General features: G+C 41.5%; 1 protein-coding gene across 10 annotated transcripts in view; it reads right to left on the bottom strand.

Moving 5' to 3' along the window:
• PDE10A (phosphodiesterase 10A) overlaps nt 1-22,926 on the bottom strand; it is a 548,616-nt gene that overhangs the window by 68,712 nt on the left and 456,978 nt on the right. For 7 of the 10 annotated variants that reach the window (XR_010600145.1, XM_065590407.1, XM_065590408.1 and 4 more), the window contains exons 4-6: nt 17,564-17,684; nt 15,151-15,200; nt 8,900-8,974 (exon numbers count right to left, since the gene is read on the bottom strand). Coding sequence is in view for 8 of the 10 variants with exons in the window: in XM_065590407.1 (XP_065446479.1) it covers nt 8,900-8,974; nt 15,151-15,200; nt 17,564-17,684 (246 nt within the window). In the remaining 2 variants the exon portion in view is untranslated. The remainder of the gene's footprint in view (nt 1-8,899; nt 8,975-15,150; nt 15,201-17,563; nt 17,685-22,926) is intronic. The other 3 variants (XR_010600146.1, XM_065590411.1, XM_005287953.5) reach the window with 1 other exon arrangement.

Genomic DNA, 22,926 nt, shown 5'->3' on the forward strand with positions numbered 1-22,926 from the left:
TAGATATGAATGACCCTTTGTAGACAAAGCAGCAGCAAATCCCAGTAGATCTTATAATCTCAGGGCCTGGGCCTGGAAACACTACCAGACACAGTCCTTACCACTATGAGTAGTCTCAGCTACCTGATTCCTCATTTGGTAGGTTCTTGTGTTATATCTGATTGTTGTTTGTTTTACAGCACCCAAACTGTGCTAAGTATGTTATTAAAACACCAAAAAGACAGGTCCCTATCCTGAAGAGTTCACAATCTAAGTAGATACGACATAGGTATAAAAGACAAAGACAAGGAGTAGCAAGGGGCCAGAAGGATAAAGGGTACAAATACAGAATCATGAGCTGACTTTGGGGGTGCTTAATGCATCTTGTGGATTTTTTCATGTATTAAATGTTTTGTCAGGTGGGGGGTTTGACTATGCAAAGGGGGACAAAGAGATGGTTGGGAAGGTGAGAGGAGCAGAAGGGCGTGCAGAACTCAAGCAGAGTAGGAGGAAGGAATGAAAACCGAGAAGGGGATTGGATCAGAGGATATGGAAACTTTCACTTGTGTCTCTGGGTGGGCGTTATAAAAGTAAATGCCATCTGCTTGCAGGGGCCTACATTAAATTAGATGGTAGTCCTGTATCCAGATCACATAAATACCACTAGAACGATTGTTGAGGTGTTAGAAGAGAGGTTAAGAACTTGTCACCGCAGAGACTTTGGACAGGGCAAGCCAGGCTGTGAATCTACAGTGCACTAGCCTGCCATGCACTAAAAGTTCCATAGTGCACTTTGACCTACTGTTTCTAACTTTTAGCTCTCATGGCAGTTACAGTATCAGAGTGACACCAAAAAATACTGAAATCCTGCATCCTGTTACAAATAGTGGTATGTCAAATCACACTATGGAACTTTTAATTCATGGTAGCAGGGTCCTCATTGCCACATAGTACATGGCAGCCTGGTAGGCTGTAGATACACATCCCGACCAGGACCGGCTCTAGGCACCAGCAAACCAAGCATGTGCTTGGGGTGGCACAATTCCAGGGGCTGCATTCCGGGAGGTTTTTTTGTTTTGTTTTGTTTTGTTTTTTTGCTTGGCGCGACAAAAAACCTAGAGCCGGCCCTGATCCCAACTTGCTGTTCACTAGATCTCTGAATCGACATGCCCTTAGTACAGAATGGGCCTGGATGCTGTGCTCCCTCTAGATCAGGATTGAGGCACATTGATGGAGGTAGTCAGGAGAAGCTGTATCTCTTTTGTAGATACAGACCTTCAGTAACTTGTGATATCAGTCTGATATTCTCACACTGATGGGAACCAAATTATCTTAAAAATAAAAATAAAAGAATAAATAAATAAATAGTCCTTTAGATCCGATAGATTCCACTATGTTGTATTCCATACTATTCACATGATCTGAAGAAACAACACTTCTTTGGACAGGAAAGTGCTAGTGACCATACACAAGACAACCATTTTCTTCTGCTGCACCTAGTAGAGGCAGGTGCAATACTGAGGTTTGGTGCTCATTCACTTAAGTCTAATCTGAGACATTATGCTCTGAACCCATATAAAATCGCAACTTCTTTTTAAGTTTGGCCTTTTGAAGGGACAAGAGAACTGTTCAAGTCAGATTTTTTGCTATACAAGCGTAGTTACTTATATGAAGTGAGAGCGCAAATTTAAGGATTCCAGCAGAAATCTCCCTTTCAATATATTGGATAAACCCATATAAGCCTGCAAAACACTGCCAGAATAGAAAAGCATTTTTATTCTGTTTTCAATTACATTCTTATAATCTGATGGAATGCATATACATTATTATATTCAATTAGGAATTTTACGTTTACATGGCTACTTGCTTTTCATGAGACTTAAAACTTAATCCAAGTTTGATGTTATTAAGCTTATTTGAATAAAAGCAAGAAGAATATTTTATGCAACAGACAGAAAGTAGGTGTCTTGGGATCTGAATAGAAATGAATCTTAATAAAACTCAGGAAACCAGAGCACACAGAAAAAGCAGTTCACCCCCCCAGCCCCCGCTGCCCCAATTTATTTGTTTTTTTAAAAATCAAATAAGCTAATAAACCTACATGCACATTTCTTTCTTTCTAAATATTTTGTTTGTTAATTTGTACACTTCTAAGGGAAAGAAGGGCTGAAGATTTAGGGTATGTCTACACCCAGCCGCTAGTTCGGCGGCTGGCAATCGAAGTTCTGGGTTCGACTTATCGCGTCTTGTCTGGACGCGATAAGTCGAACCCGGAAGTGCTCGCCGTCGACTGCGGTACTCCAGCTAGACGAGAGGAGTACCGCGGAGTCGACGGGGGAGCCTGCCTGCCACGTGTGGACCGAGGTAAGATCGAACTAAGGTACTTCGAACTTCAGCTACGTTATTCACGTAGCTGAAGTTGCGTACCTTAGTTCGATTTGGGGGGGTGAGTGTAGACCAAGCCTTAGAAAAACATAAGACTATGATTATTGGTATGTGTTAATAATATTATTTGTTTAGCACTGAAAGTGTGCTTGACATTGTGCAGTATCCAAAAATGCAGATGGTCCATGAAACACACAAAGATGGGATGAAGAATGATGTAATATGACATGTGGGAATATGAATGAAAATTGCATTAAATTAACGGGACACTGACAAGCCAAGATGGCCTCTTGCAGACTTTAAAGCTAACAGTTTGTTTCAAACCAATCTCCTGAACCCCCCTGCGTTAAATGTATCTGGTTCTCCAAGATGACAGCTGAACATATGTGAAACTCAATTCAGCAAAGCAATGGTATCACTATTTTATTAAGTCATTAATTAGATGTATTAAATGTGCTCTTCCACATAATTCCAGGGGCATGTCCAACACCAAATATAAAAACCCTACACACACAATCTGTCTCTTCTCAGAGGCAACCCCCAATCCCTTTTCCTCCTCAAAAAAAACCCCAACAAAACAAAGCAAAACAAACAAAAATCTCATAATAAAGGATGCTTCATCCCATTCACAGGCCTTCCACTGTGCCCTCAAGGCCAATAAACTGAGACATCTCTATTAATGGGTAAACATCAAAAGGATAGGAGAATCAGTTTGATTTTGAAACTCTGGAAGCTTGCTTGAAATTCCAATCCTGTGTCCTAGAGAGTAAGAGCTCCTTCCAACCCACTCTGCTTTTCCCTATCTTGATCTGTTATTCCCTCTTCCAGAGGCAGCAACAAAATCTCTTCACTCAGGCAGGACAGTGGCAAAGGTTGACAGACCATTATCCCCCCTTCTTTCAGCAAGGTCTGTTTGGTGACAGTCTTCTCCCTCCATTAACTGTGGCTAGTTAGTAGAACCCAAGACTCTCACTGTTGACCCTACTGAAGAGGCCACCAGAGTGTACTGGAAACTCCCTACCTCCCTTTTCTGTCAGAACTAAAAAGTTAGGAGATTTGCAAACAAAGAGGTGAAGTATTTTTCTACAAAGTTCCCTCTAGTGTCAGTTTTTTAGAATTATGTTAGTGTTTACCATCCATGAACAAAAACAAAAAAAATCTCATGAATCTTGGTTGAAAGGTGTTACTGTGCATAAATAGTGATCACTTTTCAAACTCAAATAGCTCAGTCATTATCATTTATGAATTCTGAAGTATTTCAATGTACCAGGATTCATATTAAGGATTGAAGGCCTGTAAAATTTTAGTTGATAAAGAAAAATACATGTTTAGTTACAGGACTGTAAAAAAGAATCTATAGCCACACTACCCATTACCTTTGCTGCTGCTGTTATTGTTTGGTTGGTTGCATTTTTTGTTGTGTGGTGATGGTTTTTTATTTTGTTTTGCTGCCTATAAATTAACATTGACCAAACCAATTTAAACCAAGTTTATCACTATAATAATTTGTTAAAACAGAATGCTAAATTTTGGCCTCAAATCTGCACTGGTCATATTCTGAGTCTCACAAATTAAGAGTTGCTAAAAAGAAACCCTAACAACTTTCACTGGTGGTGGGGGGAAAAAAAAACAAAACAAAACACACAACTGCCACTCAACTTCTTATGTACTCTACATATACACAACCTCTACTATAATATCATCACCATGACACTAATATATTAACAAGTTTTATGGTTTACTATAATGAGGAGTGATGCATGTTATAATGAATTTTGGAAGAATTTCATCAACTGGACAATATTCTCAGGTACCTGTTACTGTAGCAAAACTGATTTGTTGGATATTTTAAGTGTGATTTTAGTGTTTGATCGAAGTGCTAGACTGAGAACCCCTGAGACTGAAGCCCTCTGTTTATCAACAGAAATCATATAGCATGAGCAGCAGTAATCTAAGTTTCCCCACACTGTGCTACCAATGTTTCTCAACCATCTCCTGGAAGATCCACTTCTAAGGCTAAGGGGGAACTTCAGTCCACGGGGCTTAGTCAGTCATTGGCCTTTCAGATGATACTGATAACAAAGGAGCCAATTCATGCCAGCTCTTATTGTGGTTGCTGTGCTGTAGCCATTGGGAACCTGGTAAATCGCCAAATACATTTTACATAAGCAGTCATCAGATGAAAAAAAGTTTCCTTGGGCTGCATTTGAACTGGAGACCTGTTTCATTAACAACTAGTGAGCCATTCAGTTGCTCTTTTTCTTTTTTTAAAAAATACTCCTGCTCCATTAAGCAATAACAACAACAGATTTTTAGAACACTTTGGATTTTTATTTCACAAAGACAGAAGCCAGATTTTGCAGTTAGAATGAGTTTAGGGTTAAAGTAAGTACATACGTTATAAAGCATTCAATTAACATTTTTTTTTAAATTTTTATTACACGGGATGTGATCTTGCCCCTATTTCATTCACAGAGAGTTTTGTAGCTAATTACACTGGAAGAAAGAATGGGCCCAGAAAATGCTGAATGGAAAATTATTTAACGTCCAATTGACATTAAATGGACACATCAGTGCTAAATTATTGTTGTATACTTTGATGCCTAGAAAAGACATTTCCATTCAAGAGAATTCTATATTAAGCAAATTGATATTAAGTGAGCTTAAGCATATCTGCATCTCACATTCTCTTCCATTTGGTAATAGAGGCAAAGTGGTTTGTTTTGTTTGTTTTTTGTTAAAGGACATGGCAGCCCAACATATAAGAGCATATTCAAACTCTTGTACAATAAAAATTCTTGGCAAATATATATCAAGGACTGTGCCTTAAAATCATATTCTTATATGAACAAAACTAAGCCCAATAGAAATAATGACCAATACAACAAACCAAATCAACAGAAAAGTAACCCAAGGAGAAAAGGTTGGAATTGTAAAATGCCCAAGTTGAAGAACCAGCCAGATGCTATCGCTCTAAAAATCTTCCACAGTTAAAGCCAACTGTATTCTATGTTTGAACACAATTGCCAGCAATCCCACTGCTAGGAGAAGTCGGCCAGGGGGGAAAAGAACAAACAATAACTTGTTGCATTTTTATAGAAACATTGATAACTCATGATTTATCTGAAGAGGTCTACATTTTTCTATAATACAGTATTAAGTATCCTGAGAAAATAGATATAATATTAGAAAACTGAAGCGAGGACAACATATGTGTACACTGTAAAACAGTTTGTAACATAGCTGATTAGTTTATCACTTAAGGATTGTGAAGCTGAATGATGGGAATGCTAACTTATCATCAGGGACGGCATAACCTTTTGTGGGCCCAGAGCCAAACACATTTGTGGGCCCCCATGGAGGCAATGGTGAGTGGCACGGGGAGGTCAATCCCCAGAGTGTGAGGCCATCCAAGGGCAATGGGGCAAGGTACAGCAGTGGTGGCCCCGCTCCGCCCAGCCCAGTGCGAGGGCACTATCTACAACCGGCAGTTGCCAGATGCACAGTGGCCTGCCCAGCCTTGTGATGCCAGCATGACCCTTGCCCTCAGGGGTGGGTCCATGCCATGCCACACAGCCCCCCCCCCAACACCCCATAGGTGCTGAATCCATGGGTGCTCCAGGGCTGGAGCACCCACAGAAAAAAATAGTGTGTGCTGAGCACGTACTGGCGGCCCCGCCGATCAGCTCCTCCCCCAACCCAACACCTCCTGCCCGCTGCTGATCAACTGTTCAGCAGCGGGCAGGAGGCGCTGGGGAGAGGGGGAGGGGCAGGGGCCGGAAGAGGTGAAGTGAGGACGGGGGGTGCTCGGGGGAGGGTGCGGAATGGGGCAGGAAGAGGTGGAGTGGGGCAGGGCCAGGGAAAGAGCAGGGGTCAAACACCCCCAGGGAAAATCAGAAAGTCTGCACCTCTGCAACACCTTCCTGACTCCCTATGGCCAGAGCCCCCTGGATCTGCTATGCCCAGCATTCCCCCTCACACAAATGCACAGCGCCCTGCACACCACCCCTGCCCAGGGCCCCCCAGTCCACAGCCCCACCACAGCTGCCCAGCACCCCACACAGAACCCCCATTCCTTAGTGCCCCAACACACACAGATCTTTCCTGCCCCCTCACAGCTCAGGACACGCCCCCAGAAACCAACTCCCCCACTCCCTGCCTCCTGGCCGCATTCACTGGCCCTGCTGGGAGGCGACTGTGTCTGCTGGGCTGAGCCACCAGTGCAGCCAGGGGTGGTCCCGGGGTGGGGAATCACTCCATCTTTTGGGAGTGGCACAATCAGCCAGGCCAGGGCCTGCCCAGGCCAGGCTCGCTCAGGACCCACTTGCCTGGAGGGGCCCAGCCAAGCCCCCCACACTATCCCCTCCTTCCCCAACTGGCCAAGACTGGCCAGGCTTCTGCACCAGTCCCAGGCAGCTCAGCTCCGGGGAGACAGGCAGGGCCCCACAGGTGGTGGGAAGCAGAGACTTCCTGGAGCCTGAGGTGCACTGCGGTCTGTCCAGGGGACGGAGAGGAGCCAGTAGGTGGGGCCAGAGGGTGGAGAGGAGCAATTGGTGGGCATGGGGTGGAGGAGCAGGCTGGCGGGGTCTCAGGGCACAGTGTAAACAGAGCAGGGGCCCCTTCTGAGCATGGGCCGGGCTCCATGGCGCCACTGGCGCCATTGTAAATACAGCACTGCTTATCATAATTAAAAGTCATGTGCTAAAATTCCAAACTAGTTGGTATATTTTCTGAGTTAGTTAGTTTGTTTTTAAGATGGAGGCTACCATTTCTAAATGCATTTAATTGCTGGAGACTTTGCTATTGGGCAGTGCAATGTACACTGACAAATATGGAAGAAACAAAGATTTTTCTCTCTACATATACAAAGGATGTATAATGGCAGAAATAATTTTAGTGATCTGGGGAGCTACCAACTTGAGATACCTTAAAGTGATTGATTTTCAGAGAATGGGTGCTCTGTACTTTCACAAAAATCAGTGGCCTTTAAGCTGTCTCCATTTGGCCATCCAAAAACGGAGACAACTACAATCACTAGTCATTACTCCAGCGTTCTTAATATCTACAATCTTCCCTTCTACATAAAGTCACTAGATGGCGCTGCATATCTAGCTAGAACAATAATTTCTACATACTGTAGGAATTCTAGAATAATAACTCTATTACATTCACCCTGAAGCGCAGAGTATGTGCACATATTTGTGGCCTCTGTCAATCCTCTTTACAATAAAGCTGTTGTGAATCACCATCTGAAGGGAAGATGATTGGTTTGTCATAGCAATTTGCAGCATCAGGAAATAGATAATGCTCACAATATAAGATAGAAACTAATGTAGGGGTCTTGCTATTACATTTCAAAAAACAAAATGGGCCCAAACCTACTTACTCACATGAGTATAGTATTATAACTAACCAATGCGGAATTACTCACAGGAATAAGAACTACGTGAGTGGAAAGCATTTGCAGGAAATGCTCATATATTAATACATAAATACTGTAGTTGTGACACAAAACATAAAGTTTTGGGAACATTCACACACACAGGCCCCAAACTGGAAGCTTGTGCTCAAGTCCATCCCTATTTAATATAGTACTTAGGAACATAAGTAAATCCCACTGCAGTCAATAGGACTTAATTAAGGCCTGGTCCACACTAACCCCCCACTTCGGACTAAGGTACGCAAATTCAGCTACGTTAATAACGTTGCTGAATTCGAAGTACCTTAGTTCGAACTTACCGCAGGTCCAGACGCGGCAGGAAGGCTCCCCCGTTGATGCCGCCTACTCCTCTCGCTGAGCTGGAGTACCGGCGTCGAAGGCAAGCACTTCCGGGATCGATCCAGGATCGATTTATCGCGTCTAGACAAGACGCGATAAATCGATCCCAGAAGATAGATCACTTACATCCGGACCAGGAAGTAAGTATAGACGTACCCTAAGTCATTCAAGTTAAGCACATGATTAAATGCTATGCTCAATTAAGACCATAACTGCAAAAGTTTTGAATTGTATGTAATTCCCTGTTTTGGGTAATAAAACGGAGGGAACAAAATAGGATAAAAGTCTTTCCCGGAGAGCTGAGAACCATTACCGTTTGCTTACAAGTCTGTTCCAGTCTCCAATTAGTTGGTATTTTCAAACACGTGTTAGTGCCCTTAAGACCAAAGTGTCTTATTTATAATTGTACCAGCCTATCAGACAAACTTTTAAGTAGACCATTTCACAGGCTAGTTAGGACAGGGGTACAGGGAATGTGTGCGGGGGAGGGAAGTAAACTGGACACAAGAAGCCCTTTACACTCTTTCAGGCAAAAGTGTAGGAAGCAGCAGAATCTTGGTGCTTGCACTTCCTGAGCACATCGTGAAGGGAGTGTTAGCACTGCCAGGAGTTCTAGACAACCAATGCCCATATCCCCTTTGGCATCTGCTAAAGGTTGCTGGTTTGTGTGAAAAAGCACAGTGAACACTTTAAACGGATATAGCAGCTACCACCTCAGAGCTCCTACTCCAGAGATCTTGGGGGCAATCTACTTGCCTCTTTTCTCAACAGGAAACTGCTGCAGGTACATTGTATCACCACACAACTCCAACATACCTTTATGGAAAAGTCCTGTAGAATTTAATAGAGATAAAACCAATAAGGTTATATAGAAATTACTCTGAAAACCTATGGAATTTTATTAGGAGTGACAACTACTTAACATATATTTTAACAATCTTATAAAATTCAAGAGCAGGGATATAATTTCCTATTCAATTCTGTAAGATGGTTAAAACACTTACAGGAAGATATCTTGTTCTGTTAAATTATATAGGACTTTTCTCCATTAGTGAAATGCCTCTTTAGAAGCCAGTGTGACACCTGTATTATGCACAGAGCAGAATACAGCAGACAGACTAATTCAGAGCTTTCTTTTGAATTAATCAAATATGCAGTAATTTTTTAAAAGGCATATTCATTTCACCATGTTCAAATGCAATTTTCAAGTACAGAAAGGGCTATCCATACTAAAACCAAGAGAGTGGGAAGCATTTATGACTAATTCATTAACGCCAATTTTAAAACTGCAATGACAAGGCTGTTTCCCTGTTCCTTCAATATTTAAAAAAAAATCACAAACATCTTCAATGATATGAAGTAATCACTTGTTGGGTCTCACTTTGTAAACCTAGATTCTAAAGTATCTCAAACAAGGAAACTTTCTTCTGTGCTGTGTATAAATTCATGCATTAAAATTGGCCAAAGGTAGTTATTGGAAATCTCATACCAAAAAGTTGCTCTATGACTATCAACTTTGCATGTCAAGATTCCCAACAGTGAGCTTTTATAGCAACTATAAACTGTACAAATAAGGATTCATAATGGAATCCCCAGTTTAAGAGAGCAGTTGCCTTCACTTTTCTCTTGATCCTGACTTTGTAAGTCCTTAGATGGGGTCACAGCACACGTTACTGGTGGATTTGATACGGTCTTACATGATCTTCTCATAAACAAACTAGGGAAATGCAACCTAGATGGAGCTACTATAAGGTGGGTGCAAAACTGGTTGGAAAACTGTTCCCAGGGAGTAGTTATCAGTGGTTCACAGTCATGCTGGAAGGGCATAATGAGTGGGGTCCTGCAGGGATCAGTTCTGGGTCCAGTTCTGTTGAATATCTTCATCAATGATTTAGATAATGGCATACAGCAGGGGTGGGCAAACTATGGCCCATGGGATTGCCACCCCCAGAAGAACTGCGGCCACTGGGAGCTTCAGGGGAAGTACCCGCAGGTATGGAGATATACCTATCTCATAGAACTGGAAGGGACCCCGAAAGGTCATCGAGTCCAGCCCCCTGCCTTCACTAGCAGGACCAAGTACTGATTTTGCCTCAGATCCCTAAGTGGCCCCCTCAAGGATTGAACTCACAACCCTGAGTTTAGCAGGCCAATGCTCAAACCACTGAGCTATCCCTCCCTTTCAGTGAGGGCAGCATGCAGAGCCCTCTGCCCCTCCCCGCCCCCCAGGGGCCACAGGAACATGGTGCCAACCACTTCTGGGAGTGATGCGGGGCCAGAGCAGGCAGGGAGCCTGTCTTAGCTCTGCTGCACACTGCTGCCACCCTGGAGCTGCTAAAGGTAAGCGGCGCCAGGCTGGAGCCTGCACCCTGAAACCCTCCTGTACCTCGCACCCTAACCCCCTGCCCTGAGCCCCCTGCCACACCCCTCCTGCACCCGAACCCACTGCCCCACCCCTGCTGCACCCCAACCCCCTGCCCTGAGCCCGCACCTCTCCTGCACCCCAACCCCCTGCCCTGAGCTCCCAACCCCTTGCCCTGAGCCTGCTGCCACAGCCCGCACCCTAACCCCCTGCCCTGAGCCCCCTCGTACACTCCGCACTCCTCCTCCACCCCAACCCCTGGCCCTGAGCCCCTTCCTGCACACTGCACTCCCTCCCACACCCTGCACTCCCTCCCGCACCGGAACCCCCTACCCCAGCTCTACATTCATGACCCTGCATGCAATTTCCTCACCCAGTTGTGGCCCTCGGGCCAAAAAGTTTGCCCACCTCTGGCATATAGAGTACACTTATAAAGTTTGCGGATGATACCAAGCTGGGAGAGGTTGCAAGTGCTTTGGAAGATAGGATTAAAATTTAAAATGATCTGGACAAACTGGAGAAATGGTCTGACGTAAATAGGATGAAATTCAATAAGGACAAATGCAAAGTACTCCACTTAGGAAGGAACAATCAGTTGCACACATACAAAATGGGAAATGAATGCCTAGGAAGGAGTACTGCGGAAAGGGATCTGGGGGTCACAGTGGAGCACAATCTAAATATGAATCAACAGTGTAACGCTGTTGCAAAAGAAGCGAACATCCTTCTGGGATGTATTAGCAGGAGTGTTGTAAACAAGACATGAGAAGTAATTCTTCCGCTCTACTCCGCTTTGATTAGGCCTCAACTGGAGTATTGTGTCCAGTTCTGGGCATCACATTTCAGGAAGGATGTGGACAAATTGGAGAGAACCAGAGAAGAGCGACAAAAATGATTAAAGGTCTAGAAAACATGACCTATGAGGGAAGATTGAAAAAATTGGGTTTGCTTAATCTGGAAACAGAGGGGACATGATAAAAGTTTTCAAGTGTGTAAAAGGTTGTTACGAGGGGGAGGAAGAAAAATGGTTTTTCTTAACCTCTGAGGATAGGACAAGAAGCAATGGGTTTAAATTGCAGCAAGGGAGATTTAGGTTGGACATTAGAAAAACTTCCTAACTGTCAGAGTGGTTAAGCTCTGGAATAAATTGCCTAGGGAGGTTGTGGAATCTCCATCATTGGAGATTTTTAAGAGTAGGTTAGATAATCATCTGCCAGGAATGGTCTAGATAATATAGTCCTGCCATGAATGCAGGGGACTGGACTAGATGACCTCTCTAGGTCCCTTCCAGTTCTATGATTACACAACTAGTTGCGAGACAACAGTGGAACACTGGGTACCAGGATTCCTAGGTTCTTATACAACACCACCTCTCCTCTCCCCAGATACATACATATATACAGGCCCACACACAATGATGTCAGTAGTCTCAGGCACCAAAAACTTCTCAATTATTCATTCAAAAAACATGATGCTATGAGGCTCAAACAAAGATTGGCTTAACATTAAGGTAGTCATCCTGACTGTTGAGATTACTGACTGGATGGATTCAAGAAGCTTTACAAATATTTCCAAAGCTAGCTAAAAAAGCCTACGGCCAACATTTCAAAATTGTCCACTATTTTTGGTTGCCAAACTTGATAGAGTATAGCTATCCATATCTCAAGCTGGATATCTGAAATACTGAGCCACCAAAAATTAGAGGCCACTTTTGAAAATGTGGGTGTAAATATTTAACTGCTTCATTCATCTAAATTTAGGAATTTGTATCATTTTGCATTTATATATGCTACACAGAACAGAAGAGCAAAACACGGGAAGTTTTATCTGTGCAACAGAAATAACTGTAACTAAACCACCAAGGGGGATACTTTCAAACACACAACTGTCAATGAGAGACACCTACCTCGCACTAAAAGTCAATGGTAGTTAGATACCTCACTGCCATTTGTGCCTTTGAAAATGTAACCCCCCTTAAAGCCACAAAACTTAGGATAGGACAAAAATGTTACAAGTCCAGCACACAGGAACAAGGATCCCCAAATTAACTGTTAGTTACAATTTTTTACAAATTTTTTAAGTGACGGGAGTACAATATAGGCCTAACCTATGGGCTTAAATTGCAGCAAGGGAGGTTTAGGTTGGACATTAAAAAAAACTTCCTAACTGTCAGGGTGGTTAAGTTCTGGAATAAATTGCCTAGGGAGGTGACAGAATCTCCATCATTGGAGATTTTTAAGAGCAGGTTAGACAAACATCTGTCAGGGATGGTCTAGATAATACTTAGTCCTGCCTTGAGTGAAGGGGACTGGACTAGATGACCTCTTGAAGAACCTTCAAGGTCTATGATTCTATGATAAGTGAACAGAAAATCTCACACAGGTTTTGATGGGCTTCGGATCAGGCCCTATATGAGCAGATGAATACCATGCCATTGTGGGGCGATTGTAATCACATTTCAGTGACAAATGTAATCAATGTGTATTTTTTATGCAGCTGGTATTTATTTTTTTCAGTGCTAGAGTTAATTATAATGGAGCACATTATCTTGTTTGTCTAAAAAGCTATAAAGACAGCTAAGATCAGTTTGCATACAGTCTCCATGTCAGCTGCTCAAGAGGTCATGAAGCTGTAAGGTACCCCTCCTCATCTTGTGCCCCCCATGCAGAAGATGGGCATAATCTGAAATCTTGAGCTGTAAGGTTAATGCTGCTACTAGTTTCTGCAAAGAGGAAGTGGAAGAGGTCTGGACATTGTTCAGTTCTCACAGAGTACAGCCACAAGCAGAGCTAGCCAGCCATCCACATGCTGCACCCTCATAAGTGAAGGCTAAACTTCCTGTGAGCTCAGTGGAGGTTTGCATCACCCCCAGACTGAACAATGATTACATGCCAGAATTGGGCAGAAAAAAAACTGAAGATGGTATTGAGGTGGGCAATGTGTGATGAAGCATATGCCCACGGAAGAAAAGTGATAAGTCTTTTGCAGGAAATACCTATGTTACAAAACTCTCTCAGAACAGGACTAATTTCTGAATCACAAAATGGGTTATCTTTATTAAACCAAATATTTATTAAAGGAGTGAACTAGAACCCAAAAGTTAAATTAATTTCTTACTTTGAAAGGGATATTGTACGGCATTTAATTCATACCTTTGAATGGGACACTGTCGACTGGTCTATTTTTAAAAAATGAGTTAAAAGTACTTTCAGGTAGTACACTGGTCCCCTGTCAGTTTGTGCACCTTTACAATAATGCTTTCCTGCTGTTTTGTAAGTCATTTTCTCTTCTCTTTTGCTGCATGAAAGACCCACACAAACAGCAGCAGGGGAAACTGAATAATGAACTATGCAGGAATAAACCATGAGAGCCGACTAATGTGAAAGATTAAACTAAAACAACGGAGAAAAATGTTTTGCCTCTCTAATCAGTTGCATTTATAAGAGTTGGAGGTGTCTCTTGTACCAACAGTAGGCATGCATTTTTTCAGACAAAAGTGTGATTTTTAACTCAATGGTGTCCCTTTAAAGTGTAACTACATTTTCTTGCCTGCAATTTTGTCAAGTAACTAAATCTTATATGATGGTATCTAGATAGAGTTGCCAAGATAAACATTTTTGCTTAACTTAATGCATTCTAAAAACCACAGCAAAATAGTGATTATGCAACTAACAACATTGGACTAAACTCATTCCTGTTATAATTGTTGTAGCCAATTAATTTATATCACAAATTAATTTGGCTAACCCACTTTAAATGTATGTGATCTATTTCTTCATGTTAATTAATGCCTGAGTTTGAAATTTAGGTTACTTCATTTTCAGGCTACAGTTGACAACAACAGAGAAACTGATGAAGTTTAGAAACCAGAAATTTAACAGGATAAAAAGAATAAGTCGCATTTTCTCTCTTTAAAGAGAATGTCTCTGGGTAAATGCCTGGGCTTGTGCTTGGCCACGTTGTGGGTAAACTGTATAAGAACGCAGTCTTGCAGCTTCATAACAACATAAGAACGGCCATACTGGGTCAGATCATCATCCACCTAGCCTAGTATCCTGTCTTCCGACAGTGGCCAATGCCAGATGCTTCAGAGGGAATGAACAGAACAGGGCAATTATTGAGTGACCCATCTCCTGTCGACCACTCCCAGCTTCTGGCAGTCAGAGGTTTAGGGACAACTAGAGCATGGGGTGGCATCCCTGACCATCTTGGCTAATAGCCATTGATAGGCCTATCCCCCATCAACTTATCCAATCCTTTTTTTGGACCCAGTTACATTTTTGGCCTTCACGACAACTCCAAGCAATGAGTTCCACAAGTTGACTGTGCATTGTATGAAAAAGTACTATCTTGTTTGTTTTCAACCTGCTGCCTTTTATTAATGAAGTTGCTAGACTTTAGAGAAAGAATGTGATTATAAAGCAAGGCCCTTGGAAGCTCAGTGCAAAAAATACTTTTGCTTGTCACTAAATTCAGCTACATTGCATCTACAGAAACAAAAATAATGTAAAATTGATATTCAGCACTTAACTAGCATTTCCTGCTAAATGATGTACAAAATAAGATTACAGTATATTTGGGGAAGTGTAAAATGCACTTTTAGTTAACTGTACAGAAAAGCAGCATCTAAATCCAGAATACTTACATTATTGCAATCTCCCAGGAAATATAGTGCAAATCCATCAGCTTTTGTAGCTGCCAAAGCAATAATAAAAGAAGTAATTGTACTCAGAGGGAGAATCAAACTTTTGCATGTTCTCCAAGGTGAAACCATAGACTCATTCCACTTAGGACAATCAGCTAAACTTCTGAATGTGAAACACCATTGCTGTATCCCCTGAAACTGCACAGAAACCCTGCAAAGTTAGTGGCATATGATAATACTATCTGTTTCCCCCAAAAAATTTAATATATTTGATACATAATTGGAAGCTGCAACCTGATAAACTTACCTAGTCTTTACTTCATGTCTAGTGAATATTACATTGCATGAATACATATTACAGCATAATAATTAAGTAAAAATACACATCCACAATGTAATCATATAGAACATAGATAGCACATTTTCCATCAACAGAAGAAAAGTTGTTTCCCATGTATAGAGCATAAATATCTCTGTCCTTGCCTTAAGATACATAAGCATGGCAAAACAATGAATAAGCCTCAAATGCTGCCACTAAGTGTGTATGACGGGATTGTTTCTAGTTTCTATGACATGTGGAGGCCTATGTTTTCCATAGCTGTTCTGTATTAAATACATTAAGACACTCCAGGAAGTAAATATCTGCTGGCAATTACTGCAAGACTCAGGTGGTGTTGTGAGGCATAAGGCCAAAGGCTAAGTGTTTAAACACGAAAAAGTGCAATAATTCCTTAGAAATAAACCATCAGAGGTATCTTATTGCTAAAACGAAAAAGAACTCTCGGAAATAGAAGAACACATCAAGCCTGTGCTTTTACACTCAGCATTACAAAATAGGCTTAACACTTTAGGCACAAGTAGACCTCTCTGTCCATCAGTAATGCTATCTCCTGTAAATACACAGGTCTGAATGATTTCCTCATTTTTATGAACAAATAAAACACTCCAGGCAATGCATTTCAGGGAAATGATTACATTTTGGGGGCGGTTAAAGTCAGTTGGCCTTCTGTGCGTGTTTGACAGAACCAAAACCCCCCTGTCTGATTGCTTAATTATTTACATGGATATGAATGACATCATTGCCAGTCAGTGAGAAGCTCATTTGTATTTGAGTTCCAAAGTCATTTCTAGAGAAAATATTATGTGTCTATTGGACATTACAGAAAAGAAGTGCATTGTAAGTTAAAGAAAGAAAACGTACTCTCTAGTTTACTAGGAGTATGGAAGGATGTGCTGCCTCTGTCTCGCCTCCAGCCTCTCATTTGCTCTCTAACATAAACCAGTACTGACCAGCTGGGTTGAAGTTGAATCAGAACCCTCAGGGGTTCTCAAACTTCATTGCACCATGACCCCCTTCTGACAACCAAAATTACTACATGACCCCTGGAGAGGGGGCCAAAGCCTGAGCCTGCCCGAGCCCCACTGCCCTAGGGGGTGGGGGACAAAACCAAAGCCCCACTTCAGCCCCAGGCAGGGGGCCTGTAACCTGAGCCCCACCGCCCAGGGCTGAAGCCCTCCGGCTTTGGCCCCAGGAAGTGGTGCTCAGGCTTTGGCTTTGGCTCCAGACCCCAGCAAGTCTAATGCCAGCCTCGCGACCCCATAAAAACAGGGTCCCAACCCACTTTGGGGTCCCCACCCACAGTTTGAGAACCGCTGCATTAAAGTGACAGTAAACAAATACAGTCCATTTGAAACACAATACACATAAAATAGAAGAACCAGCTTCATGTTACAAAGTGTCAGAGTGGTAGGGATATGAGGGAAAGGTTGTAAAACAACTATTTGCAAAGTATGTGAGGTAAACAAGCCTGAACAGTTGCTTTCAATGCAAATCTGTATGTACTCACATTGGTTAAAATTTGGGGCGATGGGAGGTGATGAAAGTTCTACATTTTTACAGGAAACGTGTTTCACTTTTATTCTTGGACAATATTCTTTTTCACAAAGAGGCAACTATATCACATCAAAAAGTGCTGTAACTCTATAGAGTTTTATTTGATCTTCTAGGAAAACACACACCCAAATCACCTCAGTTTTGTTAAAGGAGCAGTCAAGATTTGCAATAATATTGCTGATAGCTAATTCTATGACTTTCCAAATCAATCTGGCAGGCAACACCAAAACTAGAATAATCTAACCCTAACCCTAATCTATCAGGTGGTTTACCTTGCAGTTGGCCCTGATCCTGCAACTGGACTCATAGCTGGGTGGACCCTTGCCCCAAGTTGGAGTTCCACTGACATCAGCGGGGCTCCATACTGTGCAAGGGCTACGTGGTGTGGATGCAGTTGCAGGATGGTGTACCAAGCACGTACAGCTATTCTATAATAACTATATTTATTTAATAGCATAAGTAATACACAGAGTACCAAGATAAGGCTTCAAATGAAGGGCATCAAATCCTTTTCCTTACCTATTTTAATGATGCTGCTCAGTTCATATAAGAGAAGTTGGTTGTCTCCGCCTGTATCCAACCGTTGTTCTATGTAGCTGTTCAGTTCGTATACCACTCCTTGCATATTTGTATCCTGATACTATTGAACCAAAGAGGAAAAACCCAGTTTAGAACAAACATATTCTACAACTTGAAAAAAGTGTTTTCAACATACGTATATAGAATACAGAGTGGATGTAATGTATCTAATCCTCAATTGTCAGCCCTAACCCAATTGCCTGAATATTCATGCCATGGCCATGTGATATGAATTAGCATTCCATGCTGTAACCAGCTAGTCAATTGTTCAAAATGTATTGATCAATTATTAATTGGCTACACATGGCCAGAATCATGATCATATCTCAAGAAACTGATTTGTGACAGTTAATAGGCAGGTACCCTTCATATGCCTCCCTTTAACCTCCTTCCTCCATTATAAACAAGGCTGCTATTTTTGCCTCCACCTTCTGACTTCATTACCTACTTCTCTAGTACTCCAACTGATGTGTGTCTATTTTCCCCTCACAGCCTCATATATATCTACACTTTGGAGACTCAACCGTGTCCTAGAATCCTCTCCATCAGATATCACAGTGCGTCAGAGCTTCCTGGCAACTGATATTGAGGTTACTGGAGTGCACTGGTTGGTACATGAGGCATCATTTTTGCAGTGGGGAACATCAGAGTTTTGAGGAGCTAGCACAAGCAACTCAGACCTTGAAATACTGCATCAGCTGGCACAGAGTGTTCTGCGTTGTATGTGAGTTTTACAAAAGTTACAGAAATAGTAGAAATGCTAGCTGCTGTAGCTTAGTAGGCATTCATTGCAAATAAAAATGAAAGACAGAGAACTGGGAGGGAAACGAGTTTAACTACAATAATTAGGACATTGAAGTGGAAGCAGTCGGGAAGCTGGCTGCTGTGAAGAGCTGCTGGTATGATAAAATAGGAGTTCCTACAAATAATTCAGGTAACCTCCAACCCTCCCTACAATGTTGTGAGGAAAAGGAGGTGCAGCCTCAAACCCCATTCCCAAAAGACTTAGCTGCATCCTGGTTGTCAAAAACCTCAAGAGACAGGTATCCAGTTCCTGGGTGGAAGTGCAATTGTACAGTGAATGCTCCTGTGTAGCATGATACCATGGCAAATACAGCATCATAAAAGGCAGTACATGACAGTGAGCACAGGTTCAGGACCATAACCAAAACTGGTGAGGTAGTTACTGAAAAGAGGAGAGGAAGCCCAGAGTATAGTAAATTATGTAACTGGGCCAAAAATAAAACAAAAAACAGAAAGCAGTAGGTGAAATGTGCACAAATGAATGCTGTGTGAAAAAGCCACTAGGTCGCATTCTTCCACCAGCTCACACTGTAGACTGAAATATGATTAGGTCAGACCAGTACTAGTAGTATTAAGGATTATGCCATAAAAAGATTCTGAGCATCACAACCTGTCATTTTACATGAATAAATAGGGCTGCATTTGTATATTGGTATAGAGCCTTTCCATAAGAACATAAGAATGGCCCTACTGGGTCAGACCAAAGGTCCATCTAGCCCAGTATCCTGTCTTCTGACAGAGGCCAGTGCCAGGTGCCCCAGAGGGAATGAACAGGTGAGCCATCCCGTCGCTCATTCCCAGCTTGGCTAGGGACACCATTCTGCCCGTCCTGGCTAATAACCATTGATGGACCTATCCGCCATGAAATTATCTAGTTCTTTTTTGAACCCTGTTATTGTCTTGGCCTTCACAACATCATCAGGCAAGGAGTTCCACAGGTTGACTGTGCGCTGTGTGAAGAAATACTTCCTTTTGTTTGGTTTAAACCTGCTGCCTATTAATTTCATTTGGTGACCCCTAGTTCTTGTGTTATAAGTAGTAAACAACAATTCCTTATCTACTTTCTCTACACCAGTCATGATTTCATAGACCTCAATCATATCTCCCCTTAGCCGTCTCTTTTCCAAGCTGAAAAGTCCCAGTCTTATTAATCTCTCCTCATACGGAAGCCATTCCATACCCCTAATCATTCTTGTTGCCCTTTTCTGAACCTTTTACAATTCCAATATATCTTTTTTGAGATGGAGCGACCACACCTGCACACAGTATTCAAGATGTGGGCGTACCATGGATTTACATAGAGGCAAAAAGATATTTTCTGTCCTATTATCTATCCCTGTCTTAATTACTCCCAGCATTCTGTTCGCTTTTTTGACTGCCGCTGCACATTGAGTAGATGTTTTCAGAGAACTATCCACAATGACTTCAAGATCTCTTTTTTGAGTGGTAACAGCTAATTTAGACCCCAACATTTTATATGTATAGTTGGGATTATGCTTTCCAATGTGGATTACTTTGCATTTATCAACATTAAATTTCATCTGCCATTTTGTTGCCCCGTCACCCAGGTTTGAGAGATCCTTTTGTAGCTCTTTGCAGTCTGCCTGGGTCTTAGCTATCTTTAGTAATTTTGTATCATCTGCAAATTTTGCCACCTCACTGTTTACCCCTTTTTCCAGATCATTTATGAATATGTTGAATATGACTGGTCCCAGAACAGACCCCTGGGGGACACTACTATTTACCTCTCTCCATTCTGAAAACTGACCATTTATACCTACTCTTTGTTTCCTATCTTTTAACCATTTACCAATCCATGAGAGAACCTTCCCTGTTATCCAAGAGCCTTTAGTGAGGGACCTTGTCAAGGGCGTTCTGAAAATCTAAGTACACTATATCCACTGGATCCCCTTGGGCCACATGCTTTTTGACCTCCTTCAAAGAATTCTAGTAGATTGGTGAGGCATGATTTCCCTTTACTAAAACCATGTTCATTCTTCCTCAACAAACTATGTTCATCTGCTTCTTTTGGGTATGTAGGCACATTTGACTAACCACACTTATTGATGGATTCAACACACAGCTTACCCTGGGCATCACAGTATGGTGTGCTGTGGTTTCTGCTATTGCTTTCTTGCATAGATTTCTACTATTTGTATAACTCCCTCCACACTTTCTGCCACGAATACCGAACATATGACCCTATACATCTGTGAGTCATTTGGTTTCCTCGTTTCAAAACAAGTAAATGCTTGCTGAGTGAATAGCATTAATTCCCAACAGCCTTATTTAAATTGAACTTTTGTCATCAACGGAACATAATACTGACCAAAAATGCTGATGGGAAAAGAACTCATTGTTTGACCCATAACTTCTTCTTAACTACCTTAATACTGTGTCCATCTATTGCTCCAATAGACATATAGAACTGCATGATACCTGGCAGCTCTGGATATCCTCCTTAAGGCTAAGGCATATCAAATTGTTTCTAAATTATATAATTTTTTTTATTATTATTACAGACATTCCTGCGGCAAATATTAGGTGAGAGTGGATGTTTGTGTTTCCATTTTGGAAGAGTGTGGTGCTTACCTAAAAGAACATCTACTAACATTTTTTTAGAGGTGCACACAGTGCAAGTAAGGTGCTTGGCAAGCTTCATCCACATACTGGACCTGGTTCTCCACTGCCTCGCCCCTTGTGTAGTCATTTACACCTTTGCAAAGGGAGTTCTATCAAAATGATAGTATTCTACATATAACTTAGCACTCACTTTGCACAGGCACAAGTAACTACACAAAGAGCAAGGCAATGAAGAATGAGGTCTGGTGTTGCCAGCACACTTGAGCCCAGATCTGCAAACTCATGTTGCCACAGTCTAGGTTTCTCTAAAACCAGGACTGTAAATCATGAAAAATTGCACAGTGGGTTTGTTATGTGGAAAAATGTCCTCAAAGGACTTGGGGGTGACCAAATTCATTTTCACCTGTGACCTAGAGTAATCAGGATTTGAAGCTAAATCTTCAAAGGTTAAGGTTTGCATTTTAACCCACTCCATCATCTACACCAATCTATCAGCATAACATTATAACCCTTTACTCAACTTTCACATAACTAAGAACTATGTGTACATTGTAATTATGCAATTAACTACGTCACCTTTGTAATGTGTTAGCAAACATAAATCTAAGCAGACTGAAGTGCCTGGACACATTTATGCAACTGTAAAAATGCTAGCTGCATAACAAGAGTATTAATTTGTAACATGGCAGATTTCCATCCTGAGATTATCTGGATTTGACAACTGGCAAGATGAGCAGAATTTGTTTAGAATCATAATCAAGTCATTTTATAAGAGGCTGATGAGGTCTAAGACAAGTGGAAAATAAAAAGCTAAATCAATCACTATGATGTTGGACCTGTACTAGATTCATATTATAACACAGACTAGCACATATTTTATACAGATTTGGCAAAATAAAATCTAAACGGATCCCAGTTGATGAAAGGAATACCTCAAACAATTCAACCTTCAGCAGGAAAAAAAAGGCATTCAAACATGGTTATTTGCCATCACACAACTATGAAACAATATTTAAACTGTAACAGGACTCCTGAAGTCTAAAAATTATCAACAATACTCAAATCTAACTAACCCATTCCTCTTACCACTCAGCACTTTATGTATCAAACTGATGACCCTACCAATATTTTGTGGCTTTTAATTGGGAAATCTCAATGTCAATGTCACTATACTAAGATAAGGTAGCATTAATCTATTTTAAGTAATTCTATCAATGCCAGTGATAAAACTGCATCCTACTGACATGTTAATACTACTAATCACCTAAATCATAGTACCGTAAAATGGGATAATTTAAAGGAGAAATCACTTTGTAAACACCCATGATTAAAGAACTTTTTGCAGAGCTTTTTCAGAAATACTTCTAGCACCTGTTTATCTTTAGAACATACGAGTAATGCGCAACAGTTGACAACAAATCAACAGTGAAAAATAATTGGAAGACTACTGCTAGATTTTCTATCTAAACAAAAGGACGCATACTTTTTTTAAAAAGCTACACAAAAATTACCCTGATAGCTTAGTCCATGCAGAGATATTATGACTTCAGAAAGAGTCAGATGGATGTGAGTCATTCAATATGAAGAATTAAGTAATCAAAAAGTAAAGTGTATGTAACATTAATGAAATATGAATAAGTATGAAGATTATTATTATTTTCTGCCCCCAAATCAGTGATTCCTAGCCTGTGAGGTACAGCCCTGTCCTTTTATGTTATCTCAATTATTCAGCAGAATTCACTTTGCAGTGCATGAAATTACCTACAGGAATTTAAAAAAACTAGGACTGTAGCTTCCCTTTGATGTGGGAGAAGGGCATCATGGGAGTATAGAGGATTAGAACTCAGAAACCGCTCTGGATGAGGTAAAGAGCGGTGAGGAAGCCACCAAACATGATGGAGGAAGGGGAGGAAGAA

The sequence above is a fragment of the Chrysemys picta genome, chromosome 3 (genome assembly GCF_011386835.1).
Source record: "Chrysemys picta bellii isolate R12L10 chromosome 3, ASM1138683v2, whole genome shotgun sequence".
Lineage (NCBI taxonomy): Eukaryota > Metazoa > Chordata > Testudines > Emydidae > Chrysemys > Chrysemys picta.